The sequence below is a fragment of the Panthera tigris genome, chromosome X, assembly GCF_018350195.1.
Source record: "Panthera tigris isolate Pti1 chromosome X, P.tigris_Pti1_mat1.1, whole genome shotgun sequence".
NCBI lineage: Eukaryota > Metazoa > Chordata > Mammalia > Carnivora > Felidae > Panthera > Panthera tigris.
In genome coordinates, this window is record NC_056677.1 from 53,380,983 (window position 1) to 53,407,144 (window position 26,162).

General features: G+C 38.2%; 1 protein-coding gene across 1 annotated transcript in view; it reads left to right on the forward strand.

Moving 5' to 3' along the window:
* HEPH (hephaestin) overlaps positions 1-26,162 on the forward strand; it is a 91,236-nt gene that overhangs the window by 49,383 nt on the left and 15,691 nt on the right. Inside the window, exon 15 of the mRNA XM_042974171.1 lies at positions 764-895. Coding sequence (XP_042830105.1) covers positions 764-895 — 132 coding nt within the window. The remainder of the gene's footprint in view (positions 1-763; positions 896-26,162) is intronic.

Genomic DNA, 26,162 nt, shown 5'->3' on the forward strand with positions numbered 1-26,162 from the left:
ATATAAGGACTTTTTTTTTCTTCCAATTAGTTTTTCCCTATTATATAATGGAACAATAGTCATATATTTTTTTTAAAAATCAACCATAAAAATAAGCAATCAAAGGGAGGATTTATTAATTTTGCTGTAACATGAACCATATTTTTCCAGCAATCTCTCTAGGGATGTTTGATTGTGATAGATTTTTTAAATATACTAATGATAGGGGAACTTAGTAACATGAAAGAATAGGAAAAGCACTGTACAGGGAATCAGTATTACCCTTGAACCCAGTTTAATTATTCATACAATTTATTCACTTTTTATGGGCCAATGAGTTTCCTCATTCTTGTCCTCACAGAGAAGAAACCCATTGGCCCTTACAGAGACCCCAACATTTTTTTACTCTGTGCTAAACTCCTTACTGACAATGATTCCACAGAGCCCTGATTACCTAGATCCTTGGGATATTATAGATAATAGATAGATAGATAGACAAATAGATTAGATACATACATACATACATACATACATACATTTGGGGTGGTAAAATAAGGATAATTGGAGCCACAATTTTCTTGTTGAAGTATCCTCATCCTGTAAGTAGCAGTATCAGTTAAAGGGCTTCTGGATTAAAAAAAAATGGAACTGGTCATGATTTTCAGTCTAATGACTGAAAACCTTAATTCTAGAGAGCTCCTCTGTGTGTCCTTTCTTTAATTCCTTTAGTACCTTTGTTCCAACACTCCACTAATGAGACTTTTCCTTCTTTTGCATATTTTAGGTCCACTTCTCAGAGGAGAGGTTGGTGATATTCTAACTGTGGTGTTCAAGAATAATGCCAGCCGCCCCTACTCTGTGCATGCTCATGGAGTGGTAGAATCTAGCACTGGTTGGCCACTGGCTGCTGATCCTGGTGAGTTGAAACACTTAGCTGAAGGGATAAAAGATGTGTAGCACCTCTGCTTCAGCCCTCTGACTTGTTTCTTTTTTTTTTAATTTCTCTTTGAGAACTTAAAATATAATATTAACCAGGATAAAGTCACAGCCTGAGTTTGTCTCTATGAAACACTCATTTTCAATTTCAGAATAGGGTACTTAGTTTCACCAAAGAAATGCCTAATATTGATCACACATGGAGCCTTATACTGGCCTTAACCCTGGATACATATTGAGTTTCTCACCCTCTCTAGATCTGAAGTTAACCTTGGCTATAATGTGAGCTTCTAAACATGACTAGAGAGCGACATGTGCCATACCAAAAATTGATCATTAATCTCAGTCATAGATAAGGTTCTTGTCATCTTATTACAGGCTAAGTTATAATCCCATTCATATACTAAGTTTCTAATATTAAAATGTAGGGTGATCATAATCTTGACCACATTATCTTCCATTCATTTATTCATTGAGTAAATGCTTTCAGGCAGCCTAGTTGGTGCAGAAACAATTTTAGAAGTTATGGATGCAGTAGGAAATAATACTTGCTCCTACCTTTACAAAACAGGCAATTATTATAGACAGACAAATAAACTGGTAATTATAATTCTATGTTTTATGTGTTAATAAGAGTTCTTAAAGCATGCTGGAGAGGTATAGAAAAGGCTACCTAGGGAGGGGGACTAAGATGGCAGGGTAGAAGGAGGACTAAAATCTCCTCTCATCCCTTGAAAAAAAAACTAGATAATTATCATATTATTCTGAACACACAAGTGATCAATCTGAGGATGAACATAACAAACTGCACAAATAGAGGGAGAAAAGAGGCCACATTGAAGAAGGTAGGAAGTGTGAAGACACAGTTTGGGGGAGCAACAGATTGCAGTTGCTTCAGAGGGGAGCAAGCCCTGGTTTCAGGGAAAGGAACACAAGAGTGGAGCACATAGGATAACACACAAGGAGAACATTTCCCAAGGCCACTGGTTGGGAAAATTAGAGGGGCTGGTTTTTGTGAGTTCTTGTAACCAGTGGTGCTTGAAGACTGGGGTTTTAAAGGTCATTAGACACCTAAGTCATGCATGGGGGGAGACTGTTCACTCTTCTTGGAGTGCATCTGTGAGAGGTGGTGTTCACAGAGATGCCTCTCTGGGTACAAAAGAGCTTGCAGGTGCCATATACTTCCTCCACTCCTCAGTATATGAGCAGATCCCAAAACTGGCTGCCTAGCCTGCTTGCTCCAAGTTCCATGCCCCTGTGCTCTGGTGAAACTGATCTTCTTGGATTAAACTACACCAGTACCAGCATGGTAAGACCCTCCTAAAACCAGCAAGGGCCCTGGCATACAACACATTCCTAAAGTTTGGAACTTTAAAGGTCAGCAGGCTTGGTTGGAATAGAGCCTAGAGGGCACTGAGCTACTACTGTAGAGAAGGAAGGAAAACAACTCAGACATGGATAGCATGAAAATGGCCATCTGAAAAATACCTGAGATGTACAGGGGGGAGATTATTCACTATTCTGGGAGTACTTCCCTGAGAATATCAAGCCTGAAGACCACTCTTCATGGACAAAGGAGATGGCCAGCACCATTTGCCTCCCCACCCTTCAGTGTAAGCACAGAATCACCTTCAGTAAACAGCACAGTGCTGACAGTGCCTGGCTAACCTACTTACACCAAGTCCCACAACCTGCGCTCTGCCAGAACTGCCTTTCTCAGTCAAGTTTGCCTCAATCTGGGACCTTTCCCCAGAAGACCAGCAGAAAACACCATGCACACTATGTCTCTGGACCAGAGGGTTCTACAACATTTCAGTTCTAGTGGAAGTAACATCAGTTCTCATTTAACAAGCAGACCAGTACACACCTAGTTAAAACTCAGCACACTCTGGCCAAGGTCCAAACCCTGCCCAATTCAGGGAAGGAGAGCTTCTGCGGAGGATTGGCCTGAAGGATAGAGCAGCCAAAACACAGCAGCAGTGTGCACGCAGCACACACCAAGGACACTCCCTAAAGTTCCAGGATCTGGACAGTATATGGCCGCTTCTTCATAAAGCCATTACTCTCAGTAATAGAAAACATAGCAGGCTTATCTAACACAGAGAAGAAGACAGCAACTTAGACAAAATGCCAAGATGGGGTAATTCATCCCAAATGAAACAAAAAGATAAGGTCACAGCCAGAAATCTAATTGAGACAGATGTAAATAATATGCCTAATGGAAAATTTAAAGCATCAATCACAAGGATAATTCTGGACTTGGTAAAAGAATGGAAGGCTTCAGGGACGCTGTTAAAGCAGAGATATAAGAGTTACAAATCTGTCAGAAATTGAAAGCACAATAACAGATTCAAAACAGACTAAGAGTAATGAACACAAGGATGGAAAATGCAGAGAAATGAATACATATAGAAGCTAATAATGAAGCTGAACAAAAGAAAGAATTACATAACACAAGAATAGACTTCGTGAACTCAGTGACAACATCAGACATAATAACATTTGTATCATAGGAGTCCCAGAAGAAGAAGAGTGAGAAAAGAGGGCAGAATTTTTATTTGAGCAAATAATAGAAGAAAACTTTCTGAATCTGAAGGAGGAAACAAACATCCAAATCCAGGAAGCACAGAGAACTCCATCAAAATCAACAAAAGCAGGAAAACACCAAAATACATTGTAATTAAATTTGTAAAATATTAGCTATACAAAAAAAAATCCTAAAAGGACCAAGACAAAATAAGTCCCTAACTTACAAGAGAAGACCCTAAGGTTAGCTGCATATAACTCAAAAGAAATTTGGCAAGATAAAAGGGCATGATATATTCAAAGTGATGAATGGGAAAAATATGCAGCCAAGAATAGTCTATATAGTGACGCTGTCATTTAGAATAGAAGGAGAGATAAAAAGTTTCCCGGACAAACAAAAACTAAAGGAGTTCTTGACCACGAAACCAGCATGGAAGAAATATTAAAGAGGACTCTTTGAATGAGAAGGAAAGATCAAAAGTGACAAAGAAATAAGGATCAGAGAAAATCCCCAGAAACAATGACAAAACAAGTAGAAAAAAACCAAAAACTAAAGGAGTTTTTGACCACTAAACCAGCCATGCAAGAAATATTAAAGGGGACTCTTTGAATGGGAAGGAAAGATCAAAAGTGACAAAGAAATAAGGATCAGAGAAAATCCCCAGAAACAATGACAAAACAAGTAGAAAAATGGCAATAAAAACAAACCTATCAATAATTACTCTGAATGTGGCACCTGGATGGCTCAATTGGTTGAGTATCCAACTTTTGATTTCAGCTCAGGTCCTTATCTCATGGTTCATGAGATCAAGGCCCACACCAGCCTCCATGCTCATGGTGAGGAGGCTTCTCAGAAGTGCGACCAATTTCTGTATATTGATTTTATATCTTGCTACATTGCTTAATTACTGTTATCAGCTCTAACAGTTTTTTGGTGGAGTCTTTCAGGTTTTCCATGTAGAATATTATGTCATCTGTGAAGAGTGAAAGTTTGACTTCTTCTTTGACAATTTGGGTGTTTTTTATTTCTTTTGTTATCTTATTGCTGATGCTAGGACTTCCAACACTATGTTGAACAACAGTGGTGGGAGTGGATATCCCTGTTGTGTTCCTGAAAAACTGAGAGATTTCCCCATTAAGGATGATATTAGCTGTGGGCCTTTCATATATGGCTTTTATGATGTTAATGCATGTTCCTTCTATCATGACTTTCATGAGGGTTTTTATCAAGAAAGGATGCTGTATTTTGTCAAATGCTTTTCCTGCATCTGTTGAAAGAATCATATGGTTTTTATCCTCTCTTTTATAATGTGGTGTATCACAATGATTCATTTGTGGATATTGAATCAGCCCTGCAGCCCAGGAATGAATCCCACTTGATCACGGTGAATAATTTTTTTTTAATGTACTGTTGAATTTTGTAGTATCTTGTTGAGAAATTTTATATCCATGTTCATCAGGGATATTGACCTGTAATTATTTTTAGTGGGGTCTTTGTTTGGCTTGGAAATCAAGGAAATGCTAGCTTCATAGAATGAGCCTGGAAGATTTCCTTCCATTTTTTTGGAATAGTTTGAGAAGTACTGGTATTAATTCTGCCTTAAATGTCTGGTGGAATTCCCCTGGGAAGTCCCAGCTTTCTTATTTTTCAGGAGATTTTTGATACCCAATTCAATTTATTTGATGGATATGGGTCTCCTCAAATTTTATATTTCTTCCTATTTGAGTTTTGAAAGTGTGTGAGTGTCTAGGAATTTGTCCATTTCCCCCCCGATTGTCCAGGTTGTTGGCAAGTGATTTTTCATAGTATTCCATATATTTTTTTTTGTATTTCTGTGCTGTTGGTTGTGATCTCTCCTGTTTTATTTGTGATTTTATCTATTTTGGTCCTGTCTCTTTTCTTTTGAGAAGTCTAGCTATGCGTTTATCAATTTTGTTTATTCTTTCAAAAAACCAGATCTTGATCTGTTCTGTTTTTTTTTAATCTATGTTATTTATTTCTGCTGTAGTCTTTATTATTTCTCTTCTTCTCCTAGCTTTGGGATTTATTTGATGTTACCTTTTTAACTCCTTTAGGTGTAAGGTAAGTTGTGTATTTGGGACGTTTCTTTCTTCTTGAGATAGGCCTGGATTGCACTGTATTTTCCTCTTAGGACTGTGTTTGCTGCACCCTAAAGGGTTGGACTGTTGTGTTTTCATTTTCATTTGCTTCCATATATTTTTTAATTTCTTCTTTAATTTCCTGGTTGACCCAGTCATTCTTTAATGGGATGTTCTTTAACCTCAGTGTATTTGAGGACTTTCCACATTTTTTCTTGTGGTTGATTTCAAGTTTCATAGTGATCTGAAAATATGTGTGGGATGATCTCAGTCTTTTTAATACGTGTAAATGGCTGTTTTATGGCCCAGTATATGATCTATTTTGGTGAATGTTCCATGTGCACTTGAGAAGAATGTGTATTCTGCTGCTTGAGGATGAAAAGTTCTCAACATATCTTTTAAGTCCATCTGGTCCAATGTGTCATTCAGAGTCATTGTTTATTGATTTTCTACCTAGATGTAAGTGGAGTATTAAAGATATTAAATATAAAATTATTAAATTAAAATTATGGTTTTATTTTATATACATTTTTATGTTTGTGATTAATTGATTTCTATATTTGGGTGTTTCACATTGGGGGCATAAATATTTATAATTGTTAGCTCTTCTTGATGGATAGATCCCTTACTTATGATACAATGTCCTTCTACATCTCTTGTTACAGTCTTTGTTTTTAAATCTAGTTTTTCAGATATAAGTATGGCTACTGCAGCTGTCTTTTGATATCCAGTAGTATGATAGATCATTCTCCATCCCCTCACTTTCAATCTGCAGGTGTCCTCCATTCGAAAACTAGTCTCTTATAGTCAGAATATAGATGAATCTTGTATTTTATCCATTCTGAAGTCCTATGTCTTTTGATTCGGGAATTTAGTCCATTTACATTTAGAATGATTATTGAAATATATAAATTCGGTGTCATTGTATTGTCTATAGGTTTTGTGCTTGTGGTGATGTTTCTGGTCCTTTGTAGACTTTCCACTCACAGAGTCTCCCTTAGGATCTCTTTCAGTGTTGGTTTAGTGGTCATGAACTCCTTTAGGTTTTGTTCATATTGGAAAGCCTTTATCTCTCCTTCTATTCTAAATGACAGTCCGGCTGGATAAAGGATTCTTCACTGCATATTTTTCCTATTCAACACATTGAATATTTCCTTCCACTCCCTTCTGTCTTGTCAAGTTTCAGTGGACAGGTCTGCTAGTACCCTTATATGTCTACCCTTATAAGTTAAGGTCTGTTTGTCCCTATCTGCTTTCAGAATTCTCTCTTTACCTTTGTATTTTGCCAGTGTCATTATGATGTGTTGTGGTGTTGACCTGTTTGTGTTGATTTTGAAGGGAGTTCTCTGTGTCTCTTGGACTTGGATGCCTGTTTCCTTTCCCAGATTAGGGAACTTCTCAGCTATAATTTGTTCAAATAAGCCTTCTGACCTTTTTTCTCACTTTTCTCCCAGAACTCCTATGATATGGATATTAATTAATTTCATGGACTCACTTAGCTCTCTAATTATCCTCTCGTAATCTAGTAATTTCCTTTCCTTATTTTCAGCTTCATCATTTTCCATAATTGTATCTTCCATTTCACATATTCTCTCCTCTGCTTATTCCATCTTCACTGTCACTGTATTAGTTTATTTTTCATCTCACTTATAGCATTTCTTAATTCACCTTGACTATTTCTTAGGTCTTTGATTTTTGCGGCAAGAGATTCTCTGTTGTCTTATAATATTTTTTCAAACCAAGCTATTAGTCTTATGTCTATTATTCTAAATTTTTGTTCAGATATATTATTTACATCTGTTTTGAGCAATTCTCTGGCTGTTATTTCTTCTTGATTTTTTTTTTTGAGGAGAATTCTTCCTTTTCATCATTTATGGTAGGTTTATGTCTTTTACATGTTTTAATAGCTTGTTATATGTCCTGCACCTGCAAGTACTACTATATTAAAAAAGGGCCATACACTCTACAGGGCCTGGCACTTCAGGGAGAGTTTTTGGAGTGTTTTGCATGCACTCTTATTGCCTTTTGGCTGCTCTATCCTACTGGTCAGTCATCTACAAAGCTTTTTCTTGCTTGTAGTGGTGGAGTGTTTGGACCTTCACCCAGGTGTGGTCTGATTTGTTTATTGAAGTAATCCGTTGCATGGGGAAATGCAGACAAGGTGGCTTACTCAGCATAACCCAGGTGAGCACTCCTACTCTAACCCCAACTGGGGTGCAGGAGCAACTCCTGTACAATTAGCCCAAAGGGTAGTCCTCAGATGCAGAGTCATGAGGTACCTCCTTGGGATTCTCTCTCTCTCCCTCTCTCTGCCCCTCCCCCACTTGTTCTCTCTCTCTCTCTCTCTCTCTCTCTCTCAAGTTAAATTAATAAATAAATACTCTGAATAAATGGACTAAATGCTCCAAAGACATAGGGTGTCAAAATAGAAAAAAAAAAGACCATCTTCCTACAAGAGACTAATTTTAGACCTAAAGAACCACAGATTGATAAGGAGGGGATATAGAAACATTCATTATGTTAGTGGATATCAAAAGAAACCTGAAGGAGCATTATTTATATCAGAACCTAGACATTAAAACAAAGACTGTCACAAGAGAAGGGCACTGTATCATAATAAAGGAGATTATCCAACAAGATATAACTACTGTAAATATTTATGCCTGCAACTTCTGACACCAAAACATACAAAACAATTTAAACCAAACATAAAGGAATTCATTTATAATAATACAATAATACTAGTGGATTTTAACACCCCACTTACATTAATGGAGAAATCATCTAAACAGAAAATCAACTAGAAAAGAATGGCCTTGAATGACATGCTGGACCAGATGTATTTAACAGATATATTCAGAATATTTCCTCATAAAACAGCAGAATACACATTCTTCTTTAGTACAGATGGGACGTTCTCCAGAGTAGAACACATATTGGGCCAGAAATCATGCATCAACAAGTAGAAAAATATTGAGACCATATCATACAAATTCTCTTATCACAATTTTATGAAACTTGAAGTCAGTCACAAGAAAAAATTTGGAAAGACCACAAATATATGGAGGTTAAACAACATGCTATTAAGCAATAAATGGGTCAACCAGGAAATCAAAAAATAAATAAAAAATATACATGGAAATAAGTGAAAATGAAAACATGACAGCCCAAAATCCTTGTGATGAAGCAAAAGCTATCGCAAAAGGGAAGTATAAAACAGTAGAAGAAAGAAAAAAATCTCAAATAAACAATCTAAACTTACACCTAAAGGAGCTCGAAAAAGAACAACAAATAAAGTCTAAAACTAGCAGAACAATTAAAATAAATATTAGAGTAAAAATAAATCACATAACATTTAAAATAAAAAGAAAAAAACAGAACAGGCAAATGAAGCAAGGTGCTGCTTCTTTGAAAAGATTGATACAATTTATAAAGCTTTAGACACACATACCAAAAAGAGAAAATACACAGATAAATGAAATTACAACTAAGAGAGAGGAGAAAAACAACCAACACCAGAGAAATAGAATTATAAGAGAATATTATGAAAGACTATATGCCAAAAAATTTGACAACCTAGAAGAAATGGATAAACTCCTAGAAACATATGAACTAACAAAACTGAAACAGACAGAAATGAAAACTCAAAGAGCAGAATAATCAGGGAATAAATTGAACCAGGAATGAAAAATCTTCAGAGCCACATAGTTTCACAGGTGAATTATATCGAACATTTTATTTTTTTTTTTTTTTTTTTTCAACGTTTTTTATTTATTTTTGGGACAGAGAGAGACAGAGCATGAATGGGAGAGGGGCAGAGAGAGAGGGAGACACAGAATCGGAAACAGGCTCCAGGCTCCAAGCCATCAGCCCAGAGCCTGACGCGGGGCTCGAACTCATGGACCGCGAGATCGTGACCTGGCTGAAGTCGGACGCTCAACCGACTGCGCCACCCAGGCGCCCCATATATCGAACATTTTAAAGAAGAGTTAATACCTATTCTTTGCAAACTATTCCAAAAAACAGAAATGCAAGGAAACTTCCAAATTCATTCTATGAAACAAGCATTACCCTGATACAAAAACTAGATAATACTCCACTACAAAAAAAGCATAGACAAATAATCCTGATGAAAACAAATGAAAAATAAATAAATAAAATTCTAACAAACCAAATCCAAAAGTGCATTAAAAGAAATATTCAGGGGTGCCTGGGTGGCTCAGTCAGTTGAGTGTCCGACTTCAGCTAAGGTCATGATCCTACAGTTTGTGGTTTCGTGCCCTGCATTGGGCATTGTGCTGCAGACAACTATGAGCCTGGAGCCTGCTTCAGATTCTGTGTCCCCCTTTCTCTCTACCCCTCCCCTACTCGCACTGTCTCAAAAAGAAAGAACATTAAAAAAATTTTTTTAAAGAAACATTCACCATGATCAACTTGGATTTATTCTTGGGATGCAAGTGTGGCTCAGTATTTGAAAATCAATCAATTTGATACACCACATTAATAAAAAAAGATAAGAAACATATGATCCTCTCAATAGATATAGAAAATGCATTTGAAAAATACAACATTCATTCATGATAAAAACCCTCAACAAAGTAGGGTTAGAGGGAACATACCTCAACATACTAAAGGCCTTGTACAAAACAAAACACAGCTAATATCATCCTCAAGGAGTAAAAACTGAGAGCTTTTCCTCTATGGTCAGGAACAAGCATAGGGATGTGCACTCTCACCACTGTTATTTAAGATAGTAATGGAAGTCTTAGACTCAGCAATCAGACAATAAAAAGAAATAAAAGGAATCCAAATTGGCAAGGAATAAGTACAACTTTCAGTAATTGTAGATGACAAGATAGTCAATACAGAAAAGTTGAAAGACTTCACCAAAAAGTTACTATAACTGATACACAAATTCATTAAAATCACAGGGTATAAAATCAGTGTACAGAAATCTGTTGCACTCTGTACACTGATAATGAAGCAGCACAAAGAAATCAAGGAATTAGTCCCATTTCCAAATACACCAAAAAAATGTGTAGGAATAAACCTAAGAAAAGAAGTGAGAGATCTGTAGTCTTAAAAATATAAAATATTGATGGAAGAAATTGAAGATGACAAAAAGAAATGGAAAAACATTCCATGCTCATGAATTGGAGGAACAAATATTGTTAAATGTAGATACTAACCACAGCAATCTACACATTTAATGCAATCTCTATAAAAATACTACCAGCATTATCCACAAAGCTAAAACAAACAATCCTAAAATTTATATGGAACTACAAAATACCCCCCAAATAGCCAAACTTATCAAAGAAAAGCAAAGTTGGAATCATCACAATTCTTGACTTCAAGTTACACTACAAAGCTGAATTTATCAAAATAGTATGTTATTGGCACAAAAAAACAGATACATAGATCAATGGAACACAACAGAAAATCGAGAAATGGACCCACAACTATGTGGTCTATTAATATTTGGCAAAGAAAGACTATCCAATGGACAAAATGCAGTCTCTTCAAGAAATTATGTTGGGAAAACTGGACAGCAAAGAATGTCATAAACATAAGCAAAGAATGAAACTGTACCACTTTCTTACACTATACACAAAAATAAATTCAAAAGTGATTAAAGACCTAAATGTGAGACAAAACGCTAGAGAAGAACACAGGCAGCAGTCTCCTTGACATCGTCCATAGTAGCTTCTTCCTAGATATGTCTCTGGAAATAAAACAATCAAAAGCAAAAATAAACTATTGAGACTTCATCAAAATAAAAAGCTTCACAGTGAAGAAAACAAACTAAAAGTCAACATGCAGAATGGGACAAGGTATTTGCAAATGACATATATGATAAATGGTTTGTGTCCAAAATATATAAAGAACTTATCAGACTCAACAACAAAAAAGCAGATAATCCACTTTGAAAATGGGCAGAAGACATGAAAAGAAATTTTATCAAAATATACAGGTTGATAACAGACACATGAAAAAATGCTCAACCTCACTCATCATCAGAGAAATACAAACCAAAACTCCAATGAGCTATCACCTCAAACCAGTCAGAATGGCTAAAATTAACAACACAAGAAATAACAGGTGTTGGTGAAGATGTGGTGGAAGAGGAACTCTGTTACACTGTTGGTGGGAATACAAACTAGTGCAGCCACTCTGGAAAACAGTATTGAGGTTCCTCCAAAAAAAGTGGAAAATAGAACTGTCCTATGATCCAGAAATTTCACTACTAGGTATTTACCCAAAGATTACAAAAATACTAATTTGAAAGGATACAGGCACCTGGATGTATATAGTAGCATTATCAACAGTAGCCAAATTATGGAAAGAGCATAAATGTTCATTGACCAATGAATGGGTAAAGAACATATGGTGGGTGGGTGCATCTGTGTGTGTGTGTGTGTGTGTGTGTGTGTGTGTGTGTCAAATGAATATAATATATAATGAATATTACTCAGCTATAAAAATAATGAAATCTTGTCATTTACAACAATGTGGATGGAGCTAAAAGACATTATGCTATGTGAAATAAATCAGTCAGAGAAAGACAAATACCATGTGATTTCACTCATATGGAGAACTTAAGAAGCTAAACAAATAGATATATGGGGAAAAAGAAAATAGGAAAACCAAGTAACATACTCTTAACCAGAGAGAAAAAAAAACCTGATGATTACCAGAGGGGAGTTGGGTGGGGGGATGGTTTAAATATGTGATAAGTATAAAGGAGACAATTGTGATGAGTGCCAGGCGTTGTATGTAAATGATAAGTTACTAAATTCTACATCTGAAACTAATATTACAGTTTATGTTAACTTGAATTTAAATAAAATTTGTAATGAAAAAAGAACAAAAAAGAAAACGTACCTAATTAATGTTTAGACTGTCAAGGGTAGTTTTCCAGAGCAGATGATACATCAGATGAGATTTAAATCAGTAGTCTTCAAAATTTAGTAAATTTCTGGGATCAATTCCAGAATCTTTGATTCAGTAGGTCTGGTATGGGGTTTAAGAATGTGTTTTTTCAAGGGGTACCTGGGTGACTCAGTCAATTAAGAGTTCAACTCTTGATTTTGGCTCGGGTCATGATCTCACAGTTCATGGGATTGAGCCCAACATTGGGCTCTGTGCTGACAGTGTGGAGCCTGTTTGGTGTTCTCTATCTCTGTCTCCCTGTCTCTCTCTGTCTCTCTCTCCCTCCCTCCCTCTCTTTCTGCCCTTCCTGTGCTCTTGAACTCTCTTTCTCTCTAAAAAAAAGTGATTTTCAAACAAGTTTCCAAGTAATTCTTGTGTTGATGGATCAGAAAATCTCAGAGCACTGTGAGAACCACTGATCTGAAGCATATGAAAAAGCATACAGGTAAAGGTATAGTACAGAAGAAACACAGAGAAAAAAAAAAGTTCGGTTGTAGGGAATGCAATATGTAATGACCTAGTAAGAGTAGTGATAGTTGGGGTAGAGGAAAGGGGAGAGTCTCTAAAAAAGATCACTGAAGTGAAATCAATAGGATTCAGGGACTAATTGGATATTGAAGGTGAGAAAGAAAAGGATTTTGGAAAGATACCCAAAGTTCTGAAATGATACCCACATTTTTGGCTTAAAGAAACTAATAGTGATGTCAATATCCAAGATAGGAAACATGGGGAGAATGTGACTTGGGATGGGGGAGATTGGATAATGATGTGTTCATTTTTGACTTTGTTGAATTTGAAATGTTTGTAAGGCAACAGAATAGAGGCATCTAATAGTCACAAAGGTCTAAAGCTCAGGATAAAGGTATAATCAGAAAGAATAGATTTGAAAGGCATCAACATTTAAGTATAATTGAAAGCAAAGTAATGAACACAGCTCCCTTAGAAGAGTACATTAAATGAAATCATAAGAATACTAGAATAAGACTGAAGGAAGACCTATTTTTAAGGGAGGTAATGATTAAAAATTAAGCCTGGGGAAAAAGTGAGCAAGACATTAGAACAGAGAAGATGGTGTCAAAGATGTTAAGAAGATAATGTCAAGGGTGAAAAGATCAACAATTTCAAGTGCTTCAGAGAGGTTAAATAAGAATGGAAAATTTCTCTTTGGATATAGCAATAAGGGAGAGGCTGGTTATTTTGAATTGGTGGAAAAGAAGTCATATTAGAATGGATTTGAAAGTATTTGGAAGATAAACAACAATTTTTTATCAATTCATCAGTTGATGGACATTTAGGCTCTTTCCATAATTTGGCTATTGTTGAGAGTAATGCTATAAACATTGGGGTACAAGTGCCCCTATGCATCAGTACTCCTGTATCCCTTGGGTAAATTCCTAGCAGTGCTATTGCTGGGTCATAGGGTAGGTCTATTTTTAATTTTCTGAGGAACCTCCACACTGCTTTCCAGAGTGGCTGCACCAGTTTGCATTCCCACCAACAGTGCAAGAGGGTTCCCGTTTCTCTACGTCCTCTCCAGAATCTATAGTCTCCTGATTGTTCATTTTACCCACTATGACTGGAGTGAGGTGATATCTGAATGTGGTTTTGATTTGTATTTCCCTGATGAGGAGCGACGTTGAGCATCTTTTCATGTGCCTGTTGGCCATCCGGATGTCTTCTTTAGAGAAGTGTCTATTCATGGTTTCTGCCCATTTCTTCACTGGGTTATTTGTTTTTCGGGTGTGGAGTTTGGTGAGTTCTTTATAGATTTTGGATACTAGCCCTTTGTCTGATATGTCATTTGCATATATCTTTTCCCATTCCATTGGTTGCTTTTAGTTTTGTTGGTTGTTTCCTTTGCTGTGCAGAAGCTTTTTATCTTCATAAGGTCCCAGTAGTTCCTTTTTGCTTTTAATTCCCTTGCCTTTGGGGATGTGTCAAGTAAGAGATTGCTACGGCTGAGGTCAGAGAGGTCTTTTCCTGCTTTCTCCTCTAGGGTTTGGATGGTTTCCTGTCTCACATTCAGGTCCTTTATCCATTTTGAGTTTATTTTTGTGAATGGTGTGAGAAAGTGGTCTAGTTTCAACCTTCTGCATGCTGCTGTCCAGTTCTCCCAGCACCATTTGTTAAAGAGACTGTCTTTTTTCCATTGGATGTTCTTTCCTGCTTTGTCAAACATGAGTTGGCCATACGTTTGTGGGTCTAGTTCTGGGGTTTCTATTCTATTCCATTGGTCTATGTGTCTGTTGCTGTGCCAATACCATGCTGTCTTGATGATGACAGCTTTGTAGTAGAGGCTAAAGTCTGGGATTGTGAGGCCTCCTGCTTTGGTCTTCTTCAAAATTACTTTGAATAATTTTGTGGGTCTATTGTGGTTCCATATGAATTTTAGGGTTGCTTGTTCTAGTTTTGAGAAGAATGCTGGTGCAATTTTGATTGGGATTGCATTGAATGTGTAGATAGCTTTGGGTAGTATTGACATTTTGACAATATTTATTCTTCCAATCCATGAGCACGGAATGTCTTTCCATTTCTTTATATCTTCTTCAATTTCCTTCACAAGAATTTCTATAGTTTTCAGCATACAGATCTTTTACATCTTTGGTTAGATTTATTCTTAGATATTTTATGCTTCTTGGTGCAATTGTGAATGGGATCAGTTTCTTTATTTGTCTTTCTGTTGCTTCACTGTTAGTGTATAAGAATGCAACTGATTTCTGTACATTGATTTTGTATCCTGCAACTTTGCTAAATTCATGTATCAGTTCTAGCAGACTTTTGGTGGAGTCTATCGGATTTTCCATGTATAATATCATGCCATCTGCAAAAAGTGAAAGCTTACCTTCATCTTTGCCAATTTGGATGCCTTTGATTTCCTTTTGTTGTCTGATTGCTGATGCTAGCCCTTCCAACACTATGTTAAACAACAGCGGTGAGAGTGGACATCCCTGTCGTGTTCCTGATCTCAGGGAAAAAGCTCTCAGTTTTTCCCCATTGAGGATGATGTTAGCTGTGGGTTTTTCATAAATGGCTTTTATGATCTTTAAGTATGTTCCTTCTATCCTGACTTTCTCAAGGGTTTTTATTAAGAAACGTTGCTGAATTTTGTCAAAGACCTTTTCTGCATCGATTGACAGGATCATATGGTTCTTATCTTTTCTTTTATTAATGTGGTGTGTCACATTGATTGATTGCAAATGTTAAACCAGCCCTCCATCCCAGGAATGAATCCCACTTGATGATGGTGAATCACTCTTTTTATATGCTGTTGAATTCGATTTGCTAGTATCTTATTGAAAATTTTTGCATCCATATTCATCCGGGATATTGGCATGTAGTTCTCTTTTTTTACTGGGTCTCTGTTTGGTTTAGGAATCAAAGTAATACTGGCTTCATAGAATGAGTCTGGAAGTTTTCCTTCCTTTTCTATTTTTTGGAATAGCTTGGGAAGTATATGTATTATTTCTGCTTTAAAAGTCTGGTAGAACTCCCCTGGGAAGCCATCTCGTCCTGGATTCTTATTTGTTGGGAGATTTTTGATAACTGATTCAATTTCTTCGCTGGTTATGGGTTTGTTCAAGCTTTCTATTTCCTCCTGACTGAGTTTTGGAATGTGTGTTTGTTTAGGAATTTGTCCATTTCTTCCAGGTTTTTCAGTTTTTTGGCATATAATTTTTCATAGTATTCCCTAATTGCTTGTATCTCTGAGGGATTGGTTGTAATAATTCCATTTTCATTCATGATTTTAACTATTTGGGTCATCTCCCTTTTCTTTTTGAGAAACCTGGCTAGAGGTTTATCAATTTTGTTTATTTTTTTCAAAAAACCCACTCTTGGTTTCGTCGATCTGCTCTATAGTTTTTTAGATTCTATATTGTTTATTTCTGCTCTGATCTTCATTATATCTGTTCTTCTGCTGGGTTTAGGCTGTCTTTGCTGTTCTGCTTCTATTTCCTTTAGGAGTACTGTAAGATTTTGTATTTGGGATTTTTCTTGTTTCTTGAGATAGGCCTGGATTGAATGTATTTTCCTCTCAGGACTGCCTTCGCTGCATCCCAAAGCGTTTGGATTGTTGTATTTTCATTTTCAGTTGTTTCCATATATTTTTCTAATTTCTTCTCTAATTGGCTGGTTGACCCACTCATTCGTTAGTAGGGTGTTCTTTAACCTCCATGCTTTTGGAGATTTTCCAGACTTTTTCCTGTGGTTGATTTCAAGCTTCATAGCATAGTGGTCTGAAAGTATGCATGGTATGATTTCAATTCTTGTATACTTATGAAGGGCTGTTTTGTGACCCAGTATATGATCTATCTTGGAGAATGTTCCATGTGCACTCGAGAAGAAAGTATATTCTGTTGCTTTGGGATGCAGAGTTCTAAATAGATCTGTCATGTCCATCAGATCCAATGTCTCATTCAGGGCCCTTGTTTCTTTATTGACCGTGTGTCTAGATGATCTATCCATTTCTGTAAGTGGAGTGTTAAAGTGCCCTGCAATTACCACATTCTTATCCATAAGGTTGCTTATGTTTGTGAGCAATTGTTTTATATATTTTGGGGCTCCCGTATTCGGCGCATAGACATTTATAATTGTTAGTTTTTCCTGATGGATAAACCCTGTAATTATTATATAATGCTCTTCTTCATCTCTTGTTACAGCCTTTAATTTAAAGTCTAGTTTGCCTGATATAAGTATGGCTACTCCAACTTTCTTTTGACTTCCAGTAGCATGATAAAAAGTTTTCCATCCCCTCAATCTCAAACTGTAGGTGTCCTCAGGTCTAAAATGAGTCTCTTGTAGACACCAAATAGATCGGTCTTGTTTTTTTACCCATTTTGGTAACCTATGACTTTTGGTTGGTGCATTTAGTCCAATCACATTCAATGTCATTATAGAAAGATATGGGTTTAGAGTCATTGTGATGTCTGTATGTTTTATGCTTATAGCAATATCTCTGGTACTTTGTCTCATAGGAACCCCCTTAGGATCTCTAGTGGGGCTGGTTTAGTGGTGACGAATTCCTTCAGTTTTTGTTTGTTTAGGAAGATCTTTATTTCTCCTTCTATTCTAAATGACAGACTTGCTGGATGAAGGATTCTCGGCTGCATATTTTTCCTATTCATCACACTGATGATCTCTTGCCATTCCTTTCTGGCCTGCCAAGTGTCAGAAGAGAGATTGGTCACAAGTCTTATAGGTCTCCCTTTATATGTTAGAGCACATTTATCCCTCGCTGCTTTCAGAATTTTCTCTTTATCCTTGTATTTTGCCAGTTTCACTATGATATGTCATGCAGAAGATCGATTCAAGTGACGTCTGAAGGGAGTTCTCTCTGCCTCTTGGATTTCAATGCCTTTTTCCTTCCCCAGATCCGGGAAGTTCTCAGCTATGATTTCTTCAAGTACACCTTCAGCACTTTTCCCTCTCTCTTCCTCCTCTGGAATACCAATTATGCGTAGATGTTTTCTCTTTAGTGCAAGACTTAGTTCTCTAATTTTCCCCTCATACTCCTGGATTTTTTTATCTCTCTTTTTCTCAGCTTCTTCTTTTTCCATAATTTTATCTTCTAGTTCACCTATTCTCTCCTCTGCCTCTTTAATCCGAGCCGTGGTCGTTTCCATTTTATTTTGCAGCTCGTTTATCACATTTTTAGCTCCTCCTGGCTGTTCCTTAGTCCCATGATTTCTGTAGCAATAGATTCTCTGCTGTCCTCTCTACTCTTTTCAAGCCCAGTGATTAATTTTATGACTATTATTCTCAATTCACTTTCTGTTATATTGTTTAAATCCTTTTTGATCAGTTCGTTAGCTGTTGTTATTTCCTGGAGATTCTTTTGAGGGGAATTCTTCCGTTTGGTCATTTTGGATAGTGTCCGGAGTGGTGTGGATCTGCACGGCACTTCCCCGTGCTGTCTTGAATAACTCGCCTTGGTGGGTGGGGCTTCAGTCAGAACTGTTGTCTACTCCCAGTCCACTGCTGGGGCCACAGTCAGACTGGTGTGTGCCTTCTCTCTCCCTCTCCAAGGGGCGGGATTCACTGTGGGGTGGTGTTGTCCATCTGGGGTACTTGCACACTGCCAGGCTTGTGGTGCTAGGGATCTGGCGTATTAGCTGGGGTGGATAGGCAAGGTACTAGGGGGCGGTAGGGGCAGGTTCAGCTCACTTCTCCTTCAGTGATCCGCTCAGGGAGGGGCCCTGAGGCAGCGGGAGGGAGTCAGACCCACCCCCAGAGGTGTGGATCCGCAGAAGCACAGTGTTGGGTGTTTTCGAGGTGCAAACAGGTTCCCTTGCAGGAACTGGTTCCCTTTTGGATTTTGGCTGGGGGATGGGCGAGGGAGATGGCGCTGGCGAGCGCCTTTGTTCCCCGCCAAACTGAGTTCTGTCGTTCTGGGGCTTAGCAACTCTCCCTCCTGTTGTCCTCCAGCCTTCCCACTCTCTGAGCTGCGCTTGGCTCCAGAGACTCTTCTGCTAGTCTTGTGGCGGTTTTCTGGGTTATTTACGCAGGTGTAGGTGGAATCTAAGTTATCAGGAGGACGTGTTGAGCCCAGCATCCTCCTACATCACCATCTTCAAAATCCAATTCCTCTCCCCTTCCTTTCAATCAACAGGTGTCTTTAGGTCTAAAATGAGTCTCTTGTAGGCAGCATATGATGTGTCTTATTTTTTATCCATTCTGACCCGCTATGGCTTTAGATTGGAGTGTTTAGTCCATTTACATTTAAAGTAATTTTGATAGATATGTATTTTTTTAATATATGAAATTTATTGTCAAATTGGTTTCCATACAACACCCAGTGCTCATCCCAAAAGGTGCCCTCCTCAATACCCATCACCCACCCTCCCCTCCCTCCCACCCCCATCAACCCTCAGTTTCTTCTCAGTTTTTAACAGTCTCTTATGCTTTGGCTCTCTCCCACTCCAAGCTCTTTTTTTTTTTCTTCCCCTCCCCCATGGGTTTCTGTTACGTTTCTCAGGATCCACATAAGTGTGAAACCATATGGTATCTGTCTTTCTCTGTATGGCTTATTTCACTTAGCATCACACTCTCCAGTTCCATCCACGTTGCTACAAAAGGCCATATTTCATTTTTTCTCATTGCCACGTAGTATTCCATTGTGTATATAAACCACAATTTCTTTATCCATTCATCAGTTGACGGACATTTAGGCTCTTTCCATAATTTGGGTATTGTTGAGAGTGCTGCTATAAACATTGGGATAAAAGTGTCCCTATGCATCAGTACTCCTGTATCCCTTGGATAAATTCCTACCAGTGCTATTGCTGGATCATAGGGTAGGTCTATTTTTAATTTTCTGAGGAACCTCCACACTGCTTTCCAGAGCGGCTGCACCAATTTGCATTCCCACCAACAGTGCAAGAGGGTTCCCATTTCTACACATCCTCTCCAGCATCTAAAGTCTCCTGATTTGTTCATTTTACCCACTCTGACTGGCGTGAGGTGATATCTGAGTGTGGTTTTGATTTGTATTTCCCTGATAAGGAGTGACGTTGAGCATCTTTTCATGTGCCTGTTGGCCATTCGGATGTCTTCTTTAGAGAAGTGCCTATTCATGTTTTCTGCCCATTTCTTCACTGGGTTATTTGTTTTTCGGGTGTGGAGTTTGGTGAGTTCTTTATAGATTTTGGATACTAGCCCTTTGTCCGATATGTCATTTGCATATATCTTTTCCCATTCCGTTGGTTGCCTTTTAGTTTTGTTGGTTGTTTCCTTTTCTGTGCAGAAGCTTTTTATCTTCATAAAGTCCCAGTAGTTCATTTTTGTTTTTAATTCCCTTGCCTTTGGGGATGTGTCAAGTAAGAGATTGCTACGGCTGAGGTCAGAGAGGTCTTTTCCTGCTTTCTACTCTGGGGTTTGGATGGTTTCCTGTCTCACATTCAGGTCCTTTATCCATTTTGAGTTTATTTTTGTGAATGGTGTGAGAAAGTGGTCTAGTTTCAACCTTCTGCATGTTGCTGTCCAGTTCTCCCAGCACCATTTGTTAAAGAGACTGTCTTTTTTCCATTGGATGTTCTTTCCTGCTTTGTCAAGATGAGTTGGCCATATGTTTGTGGGTCTAGTTCTGGGGTTTCTATTCTATTCCATTGGTCTATGTGTCTGGTTTTGTGCCAGTACCATGCTGTCTTGAGGATGACAGCTTTGTAGTAGAGACTAAAGTCTGGGATTGTGATGCTTCCTGCTTTGGTCTTCTTCTTCAAAATTACTTTGGCTATTCGGGGCCTTTTGTGGTTCCATATGAATTTGAGGATGGCTTGTTCTAGTTTTGAGAAGAATGCTGGTGCAATTTTGATTGGGATTGCATTGAATGTGTAGATAGCTTTGGGTAGTATTGACATTTTGACAATATTTATTCTTCCAATCCATGAGCACGGAATGTCTTTCCATTTCTTTAAATCTTCTTCAATTACCTTCATAAGCTTTTTATAGCTTTCAGCATACAGATCTTTTACATCTTTGGTTAGATTTTTCCCTAGGTATTTTATGCTTCTTGGTGCAATTGTGAATGGGATCAGTTTCTTTATTTGTCTTTCTGTTGCTTCATTGTTAGTGTATAAGAATGCAACTGATTTCTGTACATTGATTTTGTATCCTGCAACTTTGCTAAATTCATGTATCAGTTCTAGCAGACTTTTGGTGGAGTCTATCGGATTTTCCATGTATCATATCATGTCATCTGCAAAAAGCGAAAGCTTGACTTCATCTTTGCCAATTTTGAAGCCTTTGATTTCCTTTTGTTGTCTGATTGCTGATGCTAGAACTTCCAACACTATACTAAACAACAGCAGTGAGAGTGGGCATCCCTGTCGTGTTCCTGATCTCAGGGAAAAAGCTCAGTTTTTCCCCGTTGAGGATGATGTTAGCTGTGGGCTTTTCATAAATGGCTTTTATGATCTTTAAGTATGTTCCTTCTATTCTGACTTTCTCAAGGGTTTTTATTAAGAAAGGGTGCTGGATTTTGTCAAAGGCCTTTTCTGGATCGATTGACATGATCATATGGTTCTTCTCTTTTTTTTTGTTACTGTGATGTATCACGTTAATTGATTTGCGAATGTTGAACCAGCCCTCCATCCCAGGAATGAATCCGACTTGATCATGGTGAATAGTTCTTTTTATATGCTGTTGAATTCAATTTGCTAGTATCTTATTGAGAATTTTTGCATCCATATTCTTCAGGGATATTGGCCTGTAGTTCTTTTTTTTACTGGGTCTCTGTCTGGTTTAGCAATCAAAGTAATACTCGCTTCATAGAATGAGTCTGGAAGTTTTCCTTCCCTTTCTATTTCTTGGAATAGCTTGAGAAGGATAGGTATTATCTCTGCTTAAATGTCTGGTAGAACTCCCCTGGGAAGCCATCTGGTCCTGGACTCTTATTTGTTGGGAGATTTTTGATAACCGATTCAATTTCTTCCCTGGTTGTGGGTCTGTTCAAGCTTTATATTTCCTCCTGATTGAGTTTTGGAAGAGTGTGGGTGTTTAGGAATTTGTCCATTTCTTCCAGGTTGTCCAATTTTTTGGCATATAATTTTTCATAGTATTCCCTGATAATTGTTTGTATCTCTGAGGGATTGGTTGTAATCATTCCATTTTCATTCATGATTTTATTATTTGGGTCATCTCCCTTTTCTTTTTGAGAAGCCTGGCTGGAGGTTTGTCAATTTTGTTTATTTTTTCAAAAAACAAACTCTTGGTTTCGTTGATCTGCTCTACCTTTTTTTTAGATTCTATATTGTTTATTTCTGCCCTGATCTTTATTATTTCTCTTCTTCTGCTGGGTTTAGGCTGCCTTTGCTGTTCTGCTTCTATTTCCTTTAGGTGTGCTGTTAGATTTTGTATTTGGGATTTTTCTTGTTTCTTGAGATAGGCCTGGATTGAATGTAGTTTCCTCTCAGGACTGCCTTCGCTGCATCCCAGAGCGTTTGGATTGTTGTAATTTCATTTTCGTTTGTTTCCATATATGTTTTAATTTCTTCTCTAATTGCCTGGTTGACCCACTCATTCGTTAGTAGGGTGTTCTTTAACCTCCATGCTTTTGGATGTTTTCCAGACTTTTTCCTGTGGTTGATTTCAACCTTCATAGTATTGTGGTCTGAAAGTATGCATGGTATTTTTTCAATTCTTGTGAACTTATGAAGGGCTGTTTTGTGACCCAGTGTATGATCTATATTGGAGAATGTTCCATGTGCACTCGAGAAGAAAGTATATTCTATTGCTTTGGGATGCAGAGTTCTAAATAAACCTGTCAAGTCCATCTGATCCAATGTGTCATTCAGGGCCCTTGTTTCTTTATTGACCGTGTGTCTAGATGATCTATCCATTTCTGTAAGTGGGGTGTTAAAGTCCCCTGCAATTACCACATTCTTATCAATAAGGTTACTTAAATTTCTGAGTATTTGTTTTATATATTTGGGGGCTCCGGTATTCGTCACATAGATATTTATAATTGTTAGCTCTTCCTGATGGATAGACCCTGTAATTATTATATAATGCCTTTCTTCATCTCTTGTTACAGCCTTTAATTTAAAGTCTAGTTTGTCTGATACAAGTATGGCTACTCCAGCTTTCTTTTGGCTTCCAGTAGCATGATAAATAGTTCTCCATCCCCTCACTCTCAATCTAAAGGTGTCCTCAGATCTAAAATGAGTCTCTTGTAGACAGCAAATAGATGGGTCTTGTTTTTTTATCCATTCTGATACCCTATGTCTTTTGGTTGGCACATTTAATCCATTTACATTCAGTGTTATTATAGAAAGATACGGGTTTAGACTCATTGTGATGTCTGTATGTTTTATGCTTGTAGTGATGTCTCTGGTACTTTGTCTCACAGGATTCCCCTTAGGATCTCTTGTAGGGCTGGTTTAGTGGTGACAAATTCCTTCAGTTTTTGTTTGTTTGGGAAGACCTTTATCTCTCCTTCTATTCTAAATGACAGACTTGCTGGATAAAGGATTCTCGGCTGCATATTTTTTCTGTTTAGCACACTGAAGATATCGTGCCAAGCCTTTCTGGCCTGCCAAGTTTCAAAAGAGAGATCAGTCACGAGTCTTATAGGTCTCCCTTTATATGTGAGGGCACGTTTATCCCTTGCTGCTTTCAGAATTTTCTCTTTATCCTTGTATTTTGCCAGTTTCACTATGATATGTCGTGCAGAAGATCGATTCAAGTTATGTCTGAAGGGAGTTCTCTGTGCCTCTTGGATTTCAATGCCTTTTTCCTCCCCCAGTTCAGGGAAGTTCTCAGCTATTATTTCCTCAAGTACCCCTTCAGCACCTTTCCCTCTCTCTTCCTCCTCTGGGATACCAAGTATGCGTATATTATTTCTTTTTAGTGTATCACTTAGTTCTCTAATTTTCCCCTCATACTCCTGGATTTTTTTTATCTCTCTCTCTCAGCTTCCTCTTTTTCCATAACTTTATCTTCTAGTTCACCTATTCTCTACTCTGCCTCTTCAATCCGAGCTGTCGTCGTTTCCATTTTGTTTTGCATTTCGTTTAAAGCGCTTAGCAGCTCCTCGTGACTGTTCCTTAGTCCCTTGATCTCTGTAGCAAGAGATTCTCTGCTGTCCTCTGTACTGTTTTCAAGCCCAGCGATTAATTTTATGACTATTATTCTAAATTCACTTTCTGTTATATTATTTAAATCCTTTTTGATCAGTTCATTAGCTGTTGTTATTTCCTGGAGATTCTTTTGAGGGGAATTCTTCCATTTGGTCATTTTGGATAGTCCCTGGAGTGGTGAGGACCTGCAGGGCACTTCCCCTGTGCTGTGGTGTATAACTGGAGTTGGTGGGTGGTGCCGCAGTCAGACCTGATGTCTGCCCCCAGCCCACCGCTGGGGCCACAGTCAGACTGGTGTGTGCCTTCTCTTCCCCACTCCTAGGGGCGGGATTCCCTGTGGGTTGGCGTGGCCCGTCTGGGCTTCTTGCACACTTCCAGGCTTGTGGTGCTGGGGATCCAGCGTATTAGCTCGGGTGGGTAGGCAAGGTGCACGGGGGCAAGAGGGGCAGGCTTAGCTCACTTCTCCTTAGGTAATCCGCTTTTTGAGGGGCCCTGTGACAGGGAGGGAGTCAGATCTGCTGCCGGAGGTTTGGGTCCACAGGAGCACAGAGTTGGGTGTTTGTGCAGAGCGAGCAAGTTCCCTGGCAGGAACTGGTTCCCTTTGGGATTTTGGCTGGGGGATGGGCGGGGGAGATGGCGCTGGGAAGCGCCTTTGTTCCCCACCAAACTGAGCTCTGTCATCTGGGGCTCAGTAGCTCTCCCTCCCTTTGTCTTCCAGCCTTCCCGCTTTCTGAGCAGAGCTGTTAACTTATGACCTCCCAGACGCTAAGTCACGCTTGCTGTCGGAGCACAGTCTGTCAGGCCCCTACGCTTTTGCCAGCCAGACTCGGGGGCTCTGCTTGGCCGGTGAGCCGCCCCTCTGCCCCGGCCCCTCCCGTCAGTCCATGGAGCGCGCACCGCCTCGCCACCCTTCCTACCCTCTTCCGTGGGCCTCTTGTCTGCGCTTGGCTCTGGAGACTCCGTTCTGCTAATCCTCTGGCGGTTTTCTGGGTTATTTAGGCCGGTGTAGGTGGAATCTAAGTGATCAGCAGGACGCGCGGTGAGCCCATCGTCCTCCCTACACTGCCATCTTCCCTCTCCCGATAGATATGTATTTATTGACATTTTATTACTTATTTTGTTGTTTCTGGAAATTTTGTCTGATCCTTTCTTGTCTTCGTCTTTTGTGTTTTGCTGTTTTTCTTTAGTGATATATTTGGATTTCTCTCTCTATATTCATTGTATGTTTTTTAGTTATTTTTGACGTATGGTTACCATTAGTTTTTTATATAAACTCTTCTGGAAATATCCGTTTATATTAAGTTGATGGTCATTCAAGTTTGAACACATTCACTTCTCTTCTCCCCATATTTCAGGTGTATGTTATATTTTATATCCTTTTTGTACATGTCTGCTTCCTCACTGATTTTTACATAAATATTCATTTTTCCTGCTTTGGTTTTTCCTGCGTTTATACTGTCACTTTGGTCTCTCCTTTGCACTCAATGTTTTCCCTTTAATATTTCTTGTAGGACTGCTTTAATGTTCATAAACTCCTTTATGAGTTCATGTGGGTTTTTTTATTGTTGTTTGTTTTTTGTCTGAGAAATTCTTTATCTCTTCTATTTTGAATTATAGCCTTGCTATATAGAGAATTCTTGGCTGCAGAGTTTTTATTTTCATTCATGCTATTCTTTTCTGACTTGCTGGGATTTTGTTGAAAAATATTTAGCTAGCCTTATGGGTTTTCTTTTGTAAGTTAAGAACTTCTTTTGCCTTGCTGTTTTTAAGATTTTTATTTGTAATTATATTTTGACAATTAAATTACAGTATGTCTTGGTGTTGGTCTGCTTTACTTTATTTTGATGGGAGTTCTCTGTGACTCTTGGATCTGGACGTCTGTTTCCATCCCCAGATTAGGGAAGTTTTCAACGATTATTTCTTCAAATAAATTTTCTGCCTCTTTTTCTCTCTATTCTTCTTCTTGGACTCCTATAATATAAATGTTACTACATTTCATGGAGTCAGTGAGTTCCCTAAGTCTATCCCTGTGTTACATACTTTGTTTTTCACGGTTTTTTTGTTCAGTTTCATTACTTTCCATTACTTTGTCTCCTAAGTCACTAATTCATTCTT